General features: G+C 34.0%; 2 protein-coding genes across 4 annotated transcripts; one reads left to right on the plus strand and one right to left on the minus strand.

Moving 5' to 3' along the window:
• The first annotated feature begins 1,103 nt into the window (after positions 1-1,103).
• On the plus strand, positions 1,104-5,053 carry LOC107625096 (mitochondrial inner membrane protease ATP23). Of its 3 annotated transcripts, none has more exons than XM_016327669.3 (6): positions 1,104-1,308; positions 1,558-2,134; positions 2,283-2,407; positions 2,990-3,127; positions 3,228-3,311; positions 4,650-5,053. In XM_016327669.3, the coding sequence occupies exons 2-6, from the start codon at positions 2,047-2,049 to the stop codon at positions 4,782-4,784; spliced, it is 570 nt and encodes a 189-aa protein (XP_016183155.1). In that variant the 5' UTR covers positions 1,104-1,308; positions 1,558-2,046; the 3' UTR covers positions 4,785-5,053. The 3 variants fall into 3 exon arrangements, with proteins under 3 accessions (XP_016183155.1, XP_016183156.1, XP_016183154.2); XM_016327670.3 differs by having other exon boundaries at positions 4,711-5,053; XM_016327668.3 differs by having other exon boundaries at positions 1,148-1,298.
• Positions 5,054-11,013: 5,960 nt separating this feature from the next.
• Positions 11,014-11,991, minus strand: LOC107627016 (uncharacterized). The gene has a single exon (XM_016329898.1). It carries the CDS (start codon positions 11,989-11,991, stop codon positions 11,014-11,016), a length of 978 nt encoding a protein of 325 aa, XP_016185384.1.
• Positions 11,992-19,796: the final 7,805 nt, after the last annotated feature.

The following is a 19,796-nucleotide window of genomic DNA, read 5'->3' on the forward strand; positions in this document are numbered from 1 at the left end:
ATCCGTCCAAGTTTTATGAAGGTCAGGGATTTAAAAGTATTTTTTTTAATGGTTAAGGACAAAAATGTTCGCGGGGCAAAAGGTCAGGGACCTATTTGTCCTTTTCTCTATTTTTTTATTTTATTAATTAACTATATGAATTGATGCAGTATTTTTTATCTAGGTAATTATATGAATTGATGGAGAGTTCTACTGATTTAAATTCAGTTAATTTTTTATTTGGTTAATTATATGAATTGATGCAGAGTTCTTTATTTGGTTGATTCAGTTCTTCTATTTCTTATGTAATTTAATTTTGAATTCTGAATTTTGCTGTAATTGTTGTAAACTTGTAATGGGTGCTGTATGCCTGTATGTAATTCAATTTTGGATTCTGAATTTTGCTGTAATTGTTTAATTCAGTAATTTGTAATGGCTTGTCGTCGTGATCGTGGGCTTCTGTCAACGGGCATCTTGAGTTCTTGGGTTTTTGTTTTTTTTTTCAATTAGTTTTTTACTCAATGAGAAATTTAGTCCAGATTTGAGTTTAGATGCAGTTCTTCTTTTGAGTTCTTCTTCTGCTTTTTAATTTCTTTTTATTTTGTTAATTATATAGGTTAATCATTCTGTAATTCTGAATTTTACTGAATATAAATTTGATATAAGTTTAATTTTGGGACTCTGGATTTTGAATTTTGCTATATTGAATTTTTTTATAGAATTTTGCTATATTGAATTCTGGTGAATTAGCGGTATGAATTGCTGAATTTAATTATATTGAATGCTGTATAAATTGTATGAATTTTGCTGTCATTTTGAATTTTGCTATAGTTGTTGTAATGGCTTAAGTTTTTATTTTGCTGTCAATCTGAATTTTGAATTTTGCTATAGTTGTCATTCTGAGATTATATATTATATATTGAATTTTTTATAATTTTATTTTATATTTAATTAAATCGGTTCAATCACGATTTGACTCCGATTGAACCGTTAAACCATTGAACCAGTCACTCGACTGGTTCGATGACCGGTCCGGTTCTCGCAACCTTGGTTAGAACCTAGAAGGCTACCTCAACCGGGTCTGGCCCTATATCGGATCACCTGGACTGACCCGGTGAGGATGCATAGTACTCCAAAATTTAGGGCGCGCACAAGCACTGAAGACAGTGAGGCACAACCCTGAACCTGAACCCCCCTTTCTCTCAGCACGCAGCCACGCACCCTCCTCAGTCCCCTCACGCACGGCGCCATCCTTTCCCTCAGCCCTCTCGCTGTCTTTCACCAGCCACCGTCACCACTCGCCACCCTGAAAAAAATTAGTTAGTGATGGTATTTGGTGTTCTGATTCTTGGTCTGATTACCAGTAAACTAAATATTTGCTCTGATTATTACTTGTTTTTTTTTTTTCTGATTTGTTCTTAATTTAGTTGATGTGGTTATTGTTGATTTTTCTGATTATTGTTATTATAAGGTCTGATTATTGTTCTGTTTATTATGCTGTTTAGTGGGCTGAATTTTTAATTTGTTACTCATTATTGCTGAACAGCATTTGATTTTTCTTTGATTTTAACTGTGTAGATAAAGAAGAATGGGAGGAGGAGATAATTGTATTCCTGCACAAATTATTTAGGAGAACAAAGTAATGGATACTGCTATTGATACTGCTCCAGCTCCTGATGCACCACAATGTTGCTATTGATTCTCACCCGGTTTTCACCCGGTGTAATTGTAGCCTGAATGTGTATAGATTTCACGTAAACATAATTTGATTTCTTTTTCTCATTTGCATCTAAATAGTTTACAAAATTGTAATTTTAACCATTACCATAAGCCCTCTTCTGCGCTCTCCCTTCACCACTGTCGCCCCCCGCTCTTCCTCCTCCACAACTGTTGCTTTCCACACTCTGCTTCCGCCCCTCCTCTCCCTCTGCCTCTCCTCTGCTTCTGCCTCTCCCTCCGCTCCCCATCGTCTTCAAAGTGTGGTCCTCTACTAACTAAAGTTTCCTCAAACCCTAACTAATCCCCTTCCTACGCTTCTCATTAGCATTTGTGAACAGAACCGAACCAATGGCACAGGAGCCTTCTTCCCCTGGTGGTTCTTTGGGAGTCAAAGCGGTCGACGAAGTTCAAGCTATGATTCAAAAGAGTCTCGAACGTATTCTTTTCAGTTTTTCCCTTTTTTTTATCCTTCACTAAATCCCACAATTCAGATTACTTTTGAATTGGTTTGGATGCTTTTCAGTGTTTGCTCTGCTGATTTTGATTCAATTGTTGGTTGGTTCATTTCATTGTTGTTTGGACAGTTCCAAAGGTGAAGCACTTGAGGCAACGCATGGCAGAAGCTGGCTGTGCTGTGAAGGACAATTTTTTCAGAGCTGTTGTTTGCCAAGGGAGGAAAGGCATGGCTTATTTTGCTCCTGGTCACGGGGTACCTATTTCCTTTTAGGCATTTACATTTTATTTTTCTCTTTAGGTCTCTTTATTCAAATTCAAAAATGCTATATGCACACTAAAAATTAGTCATCAAATCAGATATTGTGTTTTTGTGGACATGTGTTGTTTATATCATTTTCAATGTGTATTTCGTATTTTATCATGTATTTTATCTTAGTGGCTAATTTTTTGTTGCTTTAAATGGTAATCTTGTTGAATCTACTATAGGATTGGGATCACTGTTTGGTTGCAGATCTTAACTATTAATTTTGGAGTGCTTGTACAATGCTTTAATAATTTGTTTTCTGAGAGGGAAATGATTTAAATATTTGTCGAAGGCGCTTTCCAAATTAATAAGGTGGCCATGGCTTCCAAAACTATATCAAGATTCAAGATCCAATGCCTGTTCTGTATAAACTATTTAAGTCAAATGAAACTTTTCTTGTTTGCAAAGAAAATAAGGCGCCGATACTAGTGCATAAACTATTTGTGGTCGATGCTTCTTTTTGGTTATGTGGCAAGATTTGCAACGACCTAACATTCATTTAATCCTCCATTGGAGTGCCTTTGATTGCAGATATTTGTGTGCAGCAACCATGTAAGATTTCAAGATGAGGTCAACCAGTTGATAATTCATGAGCTAATTCATGCATATGATGATTGCCGTGCTGTCAATTTACATTGGAATAACTGTGCTCACCAAGCTTGTAGTGAGGTGCCTATCCTGAAGTGTTTTCCCACCAATATTAAGTTGAATGGGTTTTTATATCTTATAACTTTCCTGTCCAGCGTTTCTCAACAATCTGTTGAAACAGATACGAGCTGGTCATTTAAGCGGCGATTGTCATTTCATGCGGGAACTACTTCGTGGTCATTTCAAATTGCGAGGGCATGAACCGGTACACTTTTACTTTTCTCTTCTGTTAATACCTATCATTTATTTTTTCTTCCAATTAAATCTTCCAATAGATTTACATTCCAATAGATTTACATCTGAGTTCTGTAAAGTCTTCCATAGAAGCATTTATCTCAAAATTTTATAAAGTGCACTTGGTGCTGGAGGGGATCAAGAATGCAAAATAAATCACTCGATGACTTAAATCTTTTGAAACATATCAAAACATAAAAATGAGGGTTCCTTTATTATTATGATTATTGGATGCCAAAGAATATTCTTGCTACAGTTTAAGCCTTCTTCCTTAGTCACCCATGTAAGCTACAATGGATTATTGCACTATAGGTTCATTAACCAGTAACCAAGTATATCTGATAACTTGTCATATGATAAATACATGAGATATGATCTGATCAATACAAGTACAAGTTTCAGCCAAGTTAGTAAACAGCTAGCTTTAAAATGATAGGCCAAGTTGCCAGATCAATGATCAAAGACATCCACCATTTTTTAAGGATGGTATAAAAAATTGTTTGTGATCAATGCCAGTGCCATATCTTCCATGTTAGTTATTCCAAATTCCAATGCAAAATAATTTGCAACTTATGCATAGTTGTAATTTACTATCTAGTCCTGTCTTCACTAAGGTGATTCATCTTCTGTTGAATATTTATTTGTTGGTTGTTAAATTAGTAGAGTGGGTCGAAAAATGCAAGGATAGGGAGTTAATTACCAAGAGGGATAATTTGAATTCAAATGGATATATTGCTCCTATTAGACCTAACTACATGTATTGCTGGTTTTGCTTTGACTTAGATGAACCAAAGGTAAGCTTAGAAGTTTCACATTATGAGATTGAAGTAATCTCCTAGGCCTCTTATGCTCAAATTGATGTTCATTAAACCTTAGTGAAGGGTAACAAGAGGATAATATCATGTGGTTTAAAGGCAAGTGGTCATTGGTCTGTGAATTATGGTAAAGATTAGATTTGGGAGTGCAAATTCGTTAGCAAATAATAGAAATATGGATTGGCAGAATTCAAATTCTGTAGGGAAACATAATTGACAGTGTTCCTGTGACTGATAGTGCTCCTAATATTCATACCATCATCATTGCATGTAAGTGAACTAATAATTTGTTTTTGAAAAAAATGTTCCGATGATTGGCTGAGGTGAAGAATGGAACTTTAAAATAAACAATTATTTTTAAAAGTTGGGTACTATTTTGTATTTTATACTACATTAGAAATGTTATGCAATTCTCTTGTTGAAGTTTACTCTATGTTCTAGAGATATGTAATGTTATTCAGTGCTGATTTAATTTAATGTATTGGAACTTGAAGGAGTGTATTAGAAGAAGAGTCTTGTTATCTTTGTTTTCAAACCCCAATTGTGTTGGTTCAGCTGCCAAGGATTCAATGGAAGATGTATGGGATATTTGTTACAATGACACACAGCCATTTGATAAAGCTCCTTAAGAAATTGCATGGATTGGTAGTGTTACCATTTTAGCCGACCCACCTAGTGGGATAAAGCTTTGTGATGGTTGGTAGTGTTACCCTTCTTGCTATTCTTTCTGTGACCAACAGTTTTGGAGGGAGACCGGCTTAATGACCCAATGTTGAGAATTAATTATACAAATCATTGAAGGCTTGTTATTGTTATGGTGTAAATTTCAATAAATTTTTCTCTGTTCAACAGATCTTCTATAATTATTTTAGGGTATATGCTCAATTTAATTCTTTTATGATTGACTGAGTCATTTTAGTTTAAGAAATTGTCAATTCGGAGTCAAAAGTCCATCAAATAGTTTTCCGTTAAACAGCATGACTGGTGATGCGAATAGTTATAGTAATGCCAATGCTGGGGCCCATCCTCTTAATAGGCACTACAAGCATTAATTAGCAATTCACAATAATCACAGTAGCAATATGGCAAAGTAATATATGTGTACTCTATTGACAAATGAAGTACTCAATTGATATATAAAGCAAGAATCAATGAAACAGTAGACCGATACCACCCTGACTTCAAGGGAGGTCTGCACTATCAATTATCAAATAGCAACATAATTCCTATCCTTTTCTTGCACTATAATTCCCTTTTTATATCACAACTCATTTTCCAATCTGTTGTAACTAATTGACCTTAGCACAAGCTAATAATTTTCTGTGATGCACCACTATTTACTTCTCGTAACCTTTCATCTGTATGGGTGGTTTTCTCATCATTTTGTTACTTGGGTTATTCTATATAATGATTTCATTAGGCTGTTTCTCCTTTTTTTTTTTTTTGGTCCCCAGCATTGGCATTATTATTACTATTTGTAGGCATACAAAGAATTGTGTTTAGATATTCTAAAGTGAAAAAATTAATAAAGTGATAAGTAAGGTTAATCACTATTGAATTTGTAATTTTTATGAAATGTATGTTTTATTATCTTAATTTAAGAGTGATTAATTATTTACTTTACTACTTTAGTCATTGCATGATTAATTTTCAAAAAGTTAAATTACTCTATTAGTCATTAGATTCTATAATTTTTTTTTTTAAAATTTACAATAAGTTCTTACATTTTAAAAGTTTTTCATTTAGCTTCTATACTAAATTTAAATTTGTAATTAGACTATTTTTAACCGTAAATATTACACAAATGTTTTAATTCATATTTTACCACTAATAAATATGCTAAGTATATTTTATTAAACTAAACTTTTTTTTTTGTGTGACTAAACTAAACAGTTTTAGAACAGTAATAGTGTAATTATAAATTAAAAATAGGTGTAAAGATTTAATTACAAATTTTTAAAATATAAAAATTTAATTATAAATTTAATAAAATTATAAAGATTAACAGTCTAATTTAACCTTTTGAAAAATCTTACCTTCTTTTAACTAACATCTCTCTCGTGTCCAATATCGTTATTGTATCACAATATGAATGGAATAGAACAAAAGCTTTTGTTTATCCTTGAAACAGTTAATTCTAGTAAGATGCAAATGTGTTAAGTGTCACATGACACAAAAGGATTGGTACTAATTTGGTTATGTTGATGTCATGCAACATGGCACTCATGTAACACTTGTTGGTAGTCAAAATTAAAATGATTTATGTGAAATACAGGAGGCATAGGTCAATCTTGTGAGTATGTATGTGGAATATACATTATTACATTATATAATAAAGGGGAATTTTGTCATTTTGTTATCCAATTTTCATTTACTGTTTTGATTTTGTATTCTTCTTCGGAACTTACTATTTTGCTTCTGCATTCTCCCCGTGTTTTTTTTTTTTTTTTTTTTTTTTACTTGGGCGCACATGTCATTAGTTGATTGTTACACATAATTCTCAATTGTCTATGATGTTTAAGGTAAAAAGTAAAAACAATGTTATGGTTAATCTGTGATTTGCATATCTGTTTAGATAACTAAAATTAGTTAATTCATTAAATAATGTGGATTTGGATAAACTCAGGTAAATTCTTTAAACTTGTAAAATTAGTTAATTCAATTGAATTTATTTGTTTACTCCCTGAAACTATCTATCTGTTATTGGCTCCATAGTGAACTTGTATAACAAAATACCGCCAATTAATTAAGTTGCATATTCACCTTCTAAACTATTATTTTTATTTGTAAAATAGAGAGAACGATCAACATGCATACACGTTAATCACAGTGACTTGTTGGGCAATTGTTTTTGACATATGGGGGACTCTTTTCTGAAATTTCAAACTATTGAGTTTTTTGGAATTTTACCAAAATATGAAAACAAATTATAGAATTAGAAATTGATGCGTGAAATTTTTGGTTTTTTTTTTTTTAAATTGCAATAAAAAATTGGAAGGTGAAATTTCTATTTCTATACTACACCGCATAGGAGCGAAACTAGCATAAAATTTGAGGAGGGGTCAAAGTTTAATTTTTAAATATAAAAAATTAAAATAAAAATTTAAAAAGAAGCTAAACCAAAATTTACATACAATTTATAAAAAAAAAAAAAATAAAAAATCTAGGAATTGTGCCTTTTCCAATGAGAAGCTCTGCCCCTGATTCTATACATTCGTAAAACATAAAAATACATCATTTTCTAATAAAACACTAGATTTATGATAAAAAAAAATAAATAATTTGTGGACTTGTTCTATTATGATACATAGTTAAAAATGATAGAAAAATTGTAAAGTATACTGATATATATATTAGTATTTCAATAATTTTTAATTGTTGAATTTAATTATAAAAAATATATAATATATATAATTAAAATTAATAATTAAAAATTACTGAAATATTAATGTAGTGATATATTTGAAAGTTTTGCAAAAGGATAGGTTACTATTAATATAATAAGCAGGTTTATGTCAGTTCATCAGAAGCATTAATAGTTTTGTCGTTGATGGATACCAGACCTATATATTTATGATTCAGTTTGTGCCCCCTTCTATTTTTCTAATTTAGCTTCTTCCTGCTTTTTATTTAGGTTGCCTTTTTTCAACATTTTAATCTTTATATAGCTGAATCAAAATATGAGACTGCTATACATAATAAGTAATAATTAAGGGCCTTCTCTCATATTATTGTTTGTGCCTTACAGCAAAGTAGCAAAATGGGTGGGCGAGCTAGCTATGATGCCATTGCTAACTTATTATTATTATTATTCCAAGAGAGTGCACATGCATTTGATAGGTACATTTCAAAATTGCAGATCTCACATGCTATATTATATAGCAATTTTTTTTCTCTATAAGTCCTCTTTAGTGTTTTTTTTTTTTTTAAATTGGTTATGAACCATGATCCAAGAACATAAATATGGTTAATAATTAATCTCTTGTGTCTTTTCCACGTGATCATAGAAACAACTCTATGATTAACAGTTCGACCATCCCATCTTGCTTCAATTTGATAAGAAAACCAAACCCAAATCAAAGAAATTAAAGCGTATGTTTTGCTAACAAAAGTGGTTGTCTTTTTAAGGTGCTGGTTAAGATTTTCAATAACCAAAAAATAAAATAAAATACTAGAGCGCATAATAAAAAATTAAACAGCAGTATTGGATATAATATTTTTTGATATAATAAGAACAAGTGATATATTACTTAAAAATACAAAATTATATAAAAAAGAACATTAACATATAAATGTCACTAATTTTAGATTTGAAGCAATAAAATAGTACTTCATTTAAATACATATTAATTAACTGACTTCACAAGATTTGATGTTTATATATAAGAATCAATTTGTATCTATTTAATAATACACATACACAGTTGTTAAGAGGTACTTGTACTTTTGGCTTTTTTATATAATTAAACATTAGAAAAGCTTTTATTCCATAATACGCACCATTTTAAACTGATCCTAAAATACGCACGCCCAATTTGTGCATAGCAGTCGCGAAATGGAGTTTCCCTTAAAATCATGTGTGACCCCCACGAAATGGCGCAATCGCAGCAGCTTTCTCCATTTCCTTTCTGCCATCAACGAAATGGAGCTAAGTCAATGACGGCGCACACGAGGTGGTGCACCTCAGGGGCAGTTCATGCGAATTGGCCAACCTGTTGGCGGCGCCAACGAAATGGAGAACCTCGTGCGTGGCACCCACGAAAAGGTGTGGTCAAAGTACATGTTGCAGAAACCTTACCTCACATACATTGGCTATGTTGGGAGGCATGAGACACTTGGGAAGGGATCCAAGACCATTATAAAAGAGTTGTGGGGAGGAGACCTCATGCACGGTTGAATTGAAGGGAACATATGGTTAAAAAAAAATTTGTATAAGTGGTAAAAGGAAGGTAGGAGAAGTTGGTAGTGCTGAAAAAGAAATTTTAATATGAGTGGGGGAGGGGTAACGCAAAGGAGAACTTGAACCGGTTGGACGAACATCATATAGCGGAACATTTATTCCATAAGGTTAGTTTACGTCATTAAGTTGATAGTTGTCGTTAGCGATTATTCGACATAATTTTTTCCACGTTTAAAAATTTTTGTAACGTATTTTGAATTATTGTATTTCTTGCTACCTTCTGTTGCAGCCGACACATGTCCTTACTCCTAATGGCACGCTCGTCGATGTTTTCATGGTGGATCCTGCAGATCCAAGCATGGAAATTAGGCGGCAGAGGCTTGATCCTTATCTGAGACGCACGGGATTTTACCACGCTTCTTTGATCAAGCGCTTTGAGTATGACAATCCACTTATTAGTGCCTTCGTTGAACGATGGTGACCGGAGACACACACCTTTCACCTCCCTTGGGGCGAGTGTACGATAACCCTGGAGGATGTAGCAATGCAGTTAGGGTTACCTGTTGATGGTCAGCCCGTTAGTGGTACTTTGAGATCATGGAGCAAGTTTCACCAAAGAGATATTTGGGAATGGTGTCATGAACTTCTAGGTGAGGTTCTCGCCGGCCACGTAGGGACAACAAAGTTCAACATAAAGCTGAAGTGGCTCAGAACTCGTCTTCAGCAGATGCCACTTGACTTAGAAGATAATGGCCTCATGCAGTACACACGGTGTTACATACTTTACTTGTTGGGAGGAGTGCTTCTTCCAGACAAGGCGAACAACACGGTGCATGTTCGATATCTGCCGTTATTGGGTGACTATGATGCCATCTGCACCTACAGTTGGGGGAGCGCCGTCCTCTATTGGTTATATCGTGCTATGTGCTTAGCAACAGACACAAGTGTTGAGGGTATGGCTGGTTGTCATACGTTGCTCATGTCGTGGATATACTACAGATTACCTTTCTTCGCACCGAATGTCACGACAGCGTATAGTTTTCCTTTAGCCACGAGGTATGGTATATGTCTTCCCACTTTGTGACTTTTATCAGATATCCTTTGCTGTTGGAAGTTTTTTTTTTTTTAATTTTCTCCTTGTCGAACAGGTGGGCAGGCAAAAAAGGACAAAATGACTATGCTGAGCAGCGCTTATTAAGACACCGTCTAAGGTTGGACAATCTGCAGGTGGATGAGGTTGGTGCTGGTTGTTATTAATGTGTTACCAATAACTGTGTATATGCCTTTAGTGACTGGGTTTCTTTCATGTGTAGTTTGTTTGGCAACCGTACATGGACCCCCAGATTCTCTATAGAGTTCCGGCTGATTTCCTTGGCCACCCACATGGAGACTTTTATACGGCCGTTGTGCCTCTCATATTTTTCAGGTGGATTGAGATCCTAAATGTTGACCGAGTGTTGCGTCAATTTGAGGGAAAGCAAGGACCTCCAAACCCTCTTCTTAATATTGATACCTTCCATCTACAGTCGGCCCGCAATGATGACGGATGGTGGCCGGTTAGACTATCTGAGTGGTTTGAGATATGGGCAAACCGGCAAAGTGATGCATATAGGCTGCGCATTGATCGTGCAGATACATTGCGTCCCAGTCAAAAGTAAAATGCAAGGAATACCTGGGACGAAAGCTTGCAGCGCATTGAAGTATCTGCGCAGCTGGTCATACGACTCGTCCCAATCACTATAGATCCTTGCGATTGCCTTCTGCTTTGCGTGCCAAACCTTCTTGTAAGACACCTTGTACCCGTACGCTGACTCTACCGATCCTTGCAACACCTTTACACAAATAGTCACATCAGCATGCACCATGGGAAATATGTGCTGGCATATCACATTGCTATCTAGTTGAGCATGGTCTTGAGACATCAAACTTGCCAAGCAACTATGAGGCCCTTCATATTTTCAAATTTCCCAAAATCTGGAAGACCTTGTCTTCGCAACCCGTACCATCCAACGACATTGATCACCGAACTGCATGCATCGACATACATACCTCCTTTGGTCTGACTCTACGACCTTATACTCTGCACTCCTACGGATGTTGTAGTTTTTGACTGCCAGCATCGCTATTTCCCGGTTCAAAAACTTTAACCAAATCTCGAGCTCCATCTCGCCTGAGAGAGGGTAGCTACTAGGTCTGTCCTCTGCGTTACTCGAATGCATTGCTCCAAGATTTAGGGACAGGTAGTGTGCAGGTGTGCTGGAGGATACACCTCCACCTACCGGTTCGACAGGTGTTGGAGGAACAGAGTCGCCATGCAGAGGTTGCGTTTCCAGAACGGCTTCTGCCTCATCACCACTGAATTCTTCAATGTCATCCTCGTCAGAACTTTCAGGGATGCCAACATCGGGATGCCTATCGAACCCAAGTAAGGTTGAAGTGGAGGGGCGTGCTTCACGAAGATTTGCATTCTGTTCCCGCACAACAAACGCATTGAAGCTTGGACTACGGGCCCTACTTGTATCCGGACCCGGTACAAAATCAGCCACTCCCAGATTTCTCACACCATCCACATTATTGGAACTGGACGAGCTTCCGCCAATATCATAAATATTCAGACAAAACTCCAACGAATATATGGTACCTATGCTGCGATGATAAGAGAACATCATTGACACCTGCTGATCAGATTTTATCTGCATTTTTTGATATGCAAACGAGTTAGCCACTGCAACCGGCATCCTGTAGGTCAACTTCGTGATTTCTTTTTTTCCAACCATTCCGGTATGAACCAGAATTAGATTCTTCAGATCTTGTAACGATGTCTGTGGTGGGATCATTATCCATAATGGATCATCGCAAACGAATGTAATACCTTCTGCTGTATGAGAAATTTCTCCATTGGGATATATAATTAAATACACGTTTTCCGAAGCCATACACAAAACAACCCAATCTGAATACCCAAAAAAATTTTAAGAGAGAAAGAAGCTTGTGAACTTGAGAGAGAATGTTGGAGAGTTGCAAGAGAGTGGATACAGAATGGCTTCTTCTGTGGTTGATCCAACAACGTTTATATAGGCAAACCACGATCGCATTTCGTGACCCGTGCACCAGAAGTGGCCAAACTCGCGTCCGCTGCAGTTGAGTTGGGGCCAACTCGTGGCCGCCGACCCAGATGTGCCCCATTTCGCAGGTGACAGGCACTAAATGGGACCTGCACCATTTAGTGGCCGCCGCTATTGAGTTGGAACCTGCTGCTGCTTTTTCCATTTCACAGGCGCTCCACCAGAAATGAAGAGGAAACCCATTTCGTGGGCGGCGGCCAAGACATGGACATGCGTATTTCCGTAACGTTTTCCTGCCGTGCATATTTTGGGAATTAAAATTTTTACCATGCTTAATTATATAAAAAAGCCTGTACTTTTTGGTTACTAGGTCACTCACATTCACTCATATGGGGGACATTTTTTGTAATTATTCATTGGTTTAATTAGAGCAATACCAACAAATATTTTTTTTTTGTTAATACTTTTTCAATACTCTAAATTTTAAGTACTAAGATTTAAATTCTAAATTCTAATTTTAATTTAATAGTATAAAAATAAAATATTGATTAATATTGATAAAGAATAAATTATTCTATTAGTCCTTAACGTTTTGACTAAATTTTAATTTTATCTTTAACGTTGAAAATATTTTATTTTTATTCAAAATATTTTATTTCATCCTATTTTAATCTTCTGATCAAAATTAAAATTTTTTTTCCAAAAATACAATTTTTTCTCTAGTGTTTTTTTTTCTTTTATTATTCTGTCATTTTTATTTTCAAATTACTACAACAACTATTATGACCACTACAATTACGTCTTTCGTTATCTAAAAAAAATTATATATTGGAGAAAAGGATATTTTAGAAAGAAAAAATTTAATTTTAACCAGAAATTTAAAATAGAACAAAATCAAATATTTGAAACAAAAATAAAACGTTTCAAATATTAAAGAAATAAAATTAGAACTTAATCTAAATATTAAGAATTAAAATAATACTTTATTCTTAATAAAATATGTTGGTCCTATAATATTTCTTATTTTATTATTTTATGAATCTATATAATTTTATCAACCTTTTAATTAAATTATGACAACTTAAAATTTTGTAATTAATTTTCTACTAATAGTTGTCATTCATAAAGAAAGATAGAATACTCTTAAAATATTTATTTTTCTATATTTAGTTTTAGGATGTAATATTTTAAGACTATTCTGATTTTCTTTTTAAATACCAGCTCGTAGTAAGAATTTAGTTAAAAATTCTTATTTAGTTCAGATATCTAATAATAGATTTTAAATTATAAATATATAAAACGATAAGATCCTACAAAATTTTTAACTCTTATTCAAAAGAGAAAATTTTATTTTTTTAAAGATGCTAAAATAACACTCTATTTTTTTTATTTGTAAAATATATATTTTCTTTTTTTATAATTTTAAAAAAAATTTAATCTATTTTAAATTTTTTGTGTTAAATAATGTTAACTTTATTATTCATTTCTAAAAAAAATAAATTATTTTTTATAAAAATACTTTTTAACTAAAATTTTATTTTTTTGTTATTAAATTTAGTTTACCAAAATATCCTTTAATAAATTATTTTTTATTGATTAAATTATATTTTTAACAAAATATTTTTAAAAAAATTTAATAATTAAATTATATTTTTATGATACCTTTTAATAATTTTTAATTATTAAATTGTGATTTTATCAAAATTTCCGTTAACAATTATTTTTATATTTTACTATTAATTTTCTGATTTTAATATATATTATTTTAACATTAAATAAAAAAATTTACCATTGTTAATATGTATAACAATTAATATATATATATATATATATATATATATATATATATATATATATATATATATATATATATATCAGAAAATAATCTTACCAAAATTTTTTATTTAATATTAAAATAATATATATCGATATTAAAAAATTAATAATAAAATATAAAAATAATTGTTAACGAAAATTTTGATAAAATCACAATTTAATAATTAAAAAATTATTGATGGTATCTTAAAAAAAAATAATTTAATTATTAATTTTTTAAAAAATATTTTGATAAAAATACAATTTAATCAATAGAAAAATAATTTATTAAAGGATATTTTAGTAAGTAAAATTTAATGAAAAAAATAAAATTTTTGTTAAAAGATATTTTTGTAAAAAATAATTTATTTTTTCTTGAAAAATGGATAAAGTTAACATTAGTTAACACAAAACATTTAAAATGGATTAAAGAAAAGGTTTTTTAAAGGGTTAACTACGATTTTGGTCTCTAAAGTAGGGGCTGAAAATTTATTTCGTCCCCAACTTTTTTTCGCTACAAAATGGTCCCAAAGGTTTAACTAAGTCTTAAAATCGTCCTTCGGACGAAAATACCCTTCCCGCTTCTTCCCAAAATCAACCAACGTCAACCAGAAACAAAACAGAAGCCCAAGCTAAACCAAAACCCACCACCACCACCACCATTATCACCATGGTCGTCATCATCATCATCATCATCAGAACTTCTCCAAAACCCAACCAAAATCAACCAGAAGCAGAACAGAAATCCAAGCTGAACCAAAACTCACCACCACTACCACCATTATCATCATGGTCATCATCATCGTCACCAGAAGAACAATAATGGAATCATAAGAAGAAATATAAGAAGAAGAACAAAAATTATAATGATAATGGAATCATAAGAAGAACAACAAAACTCAAAACCCACCACCACCCAGAACTCAAAAAATCAGAACTCAGAAAACCAGAACAATCAAAACTCAGAATCATCAACAAAATTCAAAACTAAAATTCTTCCTCTTTCATTAACAAAACTTATATGTAATTATAATAATAAAAATTTCCAAATTCATCTTCAATTACAAAAATAAAAAATCCATAAATATAATTATCAAAACAAAGGACGAGACGAGGTGCAACGGCAAAGAAGAGGTGCGGCGAGACGAGGTGTGACGGCAAGGAGGAGGTGCGGCGAGACGAGGGCGACGGCGAGGCGACGATGATGGTGAAGGCGAGGCGATGACGTCGGCGAGGACGAGGAGCAACGACGTCCACCCTCACGGTGAGATCCAGCGGCGAGGACTGAACGATGAGGAGCAGGAGCGGCGGTGGCGAGGAGCGGCGGCAGTGGCCCTTCTCCTTCCCCTTCCCTTCCCTTGCCTCTCTTCTCGCTGAATCAAAACCCAACCCCTCTCCAGTTGATACCCTCCTCCTTTCCCTTAACCCATGTTTCTTTTCTTTCTTTTTTTTTATTTTTTATTTTTTTAGTTAAGGGTATTTTTGGAATAAAAATAAAAAATTTGGTAAAAAGGACGATTTTAAAATTTAGTTAAACCTTCGAAACCATTTTGTAGCGAAAAAAAGGTCGGGGACGAAATAAATTTTCAGCCCCTACCTTAAGGACCAAAATCGTACTTAACCCTTTTTTAAAAGTTAATGTACATTTTATAAATAGAGGAGAGAGAAATGTCATTTTAATATCTCTCAGGAGATGAGAGTAAAATTTTCTCTATTCAAAATTTATAGATCAATCTCTCCTATGAAATTACACAATTTAAATCATTAAAAAACAATCAACAATAAAGGTAATTATGCAATGAATTTTGACAACGAGCGATAACTCAAATGACATAATCTTTTTATCTTCGAGGTAATGACCAAATCAGTACCCGAAAGATTCAAACGCTGACATTTTAGTACCTGACTATTGTTATTGACAAAATAGTACCTGAATGTTTTAAAAATTTGCCAAGCGTGTCCTGGTGCTTGCCGGACCATGGTTCCGGCGAGTAAGATGCTTACGTGTTCACTGGTTTTTGCTGACAAGAGAAATTTATTTTGAGTTGGAATTTATAATTAAAAATATTATTCCAAACCCTAATCCCTTCCCCTTCCTCATCGTAGCCCCCTTTTCCTTTCCCTTTCCCTCTCCATCGCAGCCCCCTTCCCTCTCCCTCCTTCTCATATCATTTCATCTCATCTCATCTCATCTCATTTCTGCAATAAAAAGGAACAACAATCTAATATCTCAAAATTTCATCCTTTCAAAGCAACTACAAACCAAAACTTTCGATTCTCTCTCTCAGATAAGAGAAGAACAGAACGAGAATCTGAAGAAGAAGAAGAAGAAGAAGAAGAAGAAGAAGAAGAAGAAGAAGAAGCTACAATTTCTGAACATCCTAGAAATCTGTTACCTTTTCTTCCTCTTCCCCTTTTCTCTCCTCTCCACCGTCGCCGCCATCTTTACCGTCACTTCCCTCTACACCAACAAAGCTGTCGCCTTTTCCTCCACCATCTCTGCAATCCCCAAAATCTTCAAGCGTTTGTTCATCACTTACCTTTGGGTCACGCTTTTGATGTTCATCTGTAACTTTGTTTTCATGATTTTTTTTTGTTTTGCTTGTTATAGCAATTGATACACAGAATTCGTTTATGCAGTTTTTCACGGTTATTGTGGGTGTGTTGGTAGTTACCATCACCAAGGGATTGATAAGAGTGCTTTACATGATCATCTTGGTAAGAAATTTAGGGGATTTGTAGGTGAATTTTTTCTTTTTTTTTCATTTTTTTAATGTAATTGATGGAATATTGTAATACATTTGAAAAGAAATACAAATGGTATTGGTAGATTGTAATTTGAATTGTGATATTGTGTTCTGTTGTGCATACCTTCTATCTGTACCTTTATATGATTTGCGATGGGAGGGAGAGGGAAGGGGACAGCGATGGAGAGGGAAAGGGAATGGAACTACGATGGGAGAGAAAGGGAAGGGAAGAGTGTGTTGGGGGCTGCGATGGGGATGGAGGGGGAGGGGAGGGGGCTACGTTGGGTAGGGGAGCGCTGCGAGGAGAGGAAGATGAAGGGGGAGTCTGCGTTGGGGAGGGAGAGCTTAGGGTTTGGGGGTGGTTTGCCATGTCACCAAAATACGGTGGCCATGTCAGCATTGTGTTTGCCGGAGATTTGCTCCGGTGAGTTCGGGGACACGCTTGTCAAATTTTAAAATTTTTTAGAGACTATTTTGTCAATAACAAAAGTCAGGTACCAAAATGTCAGCGTTTGAATCTTTCGGGTACTGATTTGGTCATTACCTCTTTTATCTTCACATAAAAGTTTCGAGTTCGAATCTCACTCCTAACTTAAAAAAAATATATATGCAATGAATTTTGGTTCAATGTACTTTAATTTTAGGATAGAATTGAGTTTTCCTTTTAATTAGGAAGATATAAATATATGTATTATTTTATTTATTTTTAATGTATATTTTATATTCTAATATATACTTTATATAAATAATTAATTTAATGACTAATATATATATATATATATATATATATATATATATATAATATAATTTTTTAAAAAGAGAGTTTTTTTATTATTTTAAAAGTATTTGTTAAGAATACAAAAAAAAATTATTTATAAACAAAAAAGATATTTTAAAATTCCAAAAATATTAAATGTATTAAAAATTTTATTTTTTTCAGAAATAATTTTATTTTTGTATTTTCAACAAGTGGTCGCTTATTAGAAAAAGATATTAAAAATTCATCACATTTGTTGAAAATCCAAAACAAACACACCTAAGACGACGTAGATAAGCATGAATCCACTTGTATGCGTAGAGTAATTGACGCTCACATGTTACCGGATCTTATGCATTTCCTGCCTCAATGAAAATTGGTCTAATTAATTAGTTGCATGGATAAGTGTGTTACTTTGTATGAATGTGTGTGTGTATGTATGTTTTAGTTAGTGTTATATAGTCATTGTTAGTATTTTCAGGTAAGAAGCATATCAACACTAATCTTGCGTATTTGAAGGGCACTTAGAAAAAACGACTATCACTACTACTTTGAACATAAATTCAGATGTTTGCGTAAACGTAACGGATACACCGATGCAGCGGCGTATAATCTATCTCACTACTTTTTTTTTTTTCCCGCCTGCAGTGGACAATATTTTCTAGAGGATAAGTGAATAATTAATTCATCACGGATCTAAATTCTATTTAAAAATTTGTTATTAGTTAATAATTTATTATATGCATAAAATGAAATTTAATTCTTTGACACTTAATTAAATAAAGAGATAAGTATTATTTTGGTCCCTAATGTTAAGAATCAGAAGCGAAACCGTCCCCAACGTAATTTCCAATTTAAAATCATCCTTAATATTTTTTTTCTTATTAAAATTCTCCTTTTTAATAAAATTTTTAATTTTATTCTTAAACTACTCCTAATCGCCAGCGAGCCACCGCGACCACCTTTCCCCCTCTCTCCTTTCTTCTTTCTCTTCTCTCATCTCTTCTATGTCCCCTTGCCCTACTCTTCTCTCCTTTGCCACGAACAGCCGCCGCACCCCTCAGTGACAGCGTTGCTACCCAACCTTCGCCACTGCGCTCTTACCGGCGTCCCAACCCGTCACCACCCCCTGTCCAAACCCTAACCCAGCCAACCACCCCCGCAACCCTCTACCCTCTTCTCCCCCTCGCGTCTCCTCTCAGCGTCGAACCACCATCGCGAACCAACCTCCCCATGGCCGAACCACTGACCCGTAGCCTCCACCATCGACGAGCCATGGCGACCCAACCCAGCGCCGCCGCCGCGTCCAGGCCCCTCCCCTTCATGCGAAGCCCTTTCCCTTCCCCTTGCTCCATCGCTCCTCCCACTGTCTTCGAAGGTTAGAACATGGCAAAACCCTTGTTTTTATTTCATTGCGTACTGATTGCTGCCACATTGCCAGCGGCACCACCAAGCCAGCTGAGTTGCTCCGCCCATTCCTCACCACCACGTTTCCTTCTCCTTCCCTGCTCCAATTTTCTGCTTCTCAGGTCTCAATTTTTTCTCTTTTGTTTATTCTGTTGGTGTTGGTGTTGGTGTTGGTGCTGGTACTGGTGCTGGTATTGGTGGTGGTGTTGGTGGTGGTGGTGGTAGTGGTAGAGGAGGTAATTGTGCTAGTAGTGGTGAATGTATTTTTATCCAAAAAAATTAAAAGGACGATTTTAATACGAAAAAAAATGTTAAGAATTGGAAATTACGTTAGGGACGATTTCGATTCTGACCCTTAATGTTAGGGACTAAAATAATACTTATCCCTTAAATAAATTAGTAAATTAATCACTAAATTAAGCTAAATCGGTTAACATTCTCACTATCGAAGTGTCATTTGTGGACTTAGCTTTTATTTATTTGGTTGCATCACTTTTTGAGGGAATTCTTGCTACAGCTAGTGACCTAGTGTCACTATTACATAAATACTCTCTAGTAAACGCGTAGTTGAATTAGTCACTCAAGTACATATTAGAGTAAAGTAAAAAAGTACCAAATTATTTTAAAAAGTTTATACTCTTAAAAAAAATAGTAAAGATTGATGTTTAAAATTGTTAGAATATAATTAGGATCAATTAGTATTATTTAGTATATCTGAATATTTATTATAGGAGATTACATCTTTATTATTACGATTCTCTTAGTACCTATAAATACTTTTTTATATTGTATTATTTCAGACAACTTGAATACACTCAATAATACACAAATACTTTTTCCAGTCTAGTCTCTTGTTTCTAACAGGGTATCAGACCCATGGTATCCTCTTTGAAGAGGATAGGTTATTTTCCTTGCGGTGAAATCACCGTAGTTTTTGTATTTTTTTTCTA

Source organism: Arachis ipaensis, chromosome B2, assembly GCF_059453495.1.
Source record: "Arachis ipaensis isolate K30076 ecotype BB chromosome B2, ASM5945349v1, whole genome shotgun sequence".
Classification (NCBI taxonomy): domain Eukaryota; kingdom Viridiplantae; phylum Streptophyta; class Magnoliopsida; order Fabales; family Fabaceae; genus Arachis; species Arachis ipaensis.

Coding starts and splice junctions, on each gene's coding strand:
- LOC107625096 (XM_016327669.3), top strand. CDS start 2,047: ATGGCACAGGAGCCTTCTTCCCCTGGTGGTTCTTTGGGAGTCAAAGCG. Junction 2,408..2,989: donor ATTTTGCTCCTGGTCACGGG/GTACCTATTTCC, acceptor CTTTGATTGCAG/ATATTTGTGTGCAGCAACCA. Junction 3,128..3,227: donor CTCACCAAGCTTGTAGTGAG/GTGCCTATCCTG, acceptor CTGTTGAAACAG/ATACGAGCTGGTCATTTAAG.
- LOC107627016 (XM_016329898.1), bottom strand. CDS start 11,991: ATGGCTTCGGAAAACGTGTATTTAATTATATATCCCAATGGAGAAATT.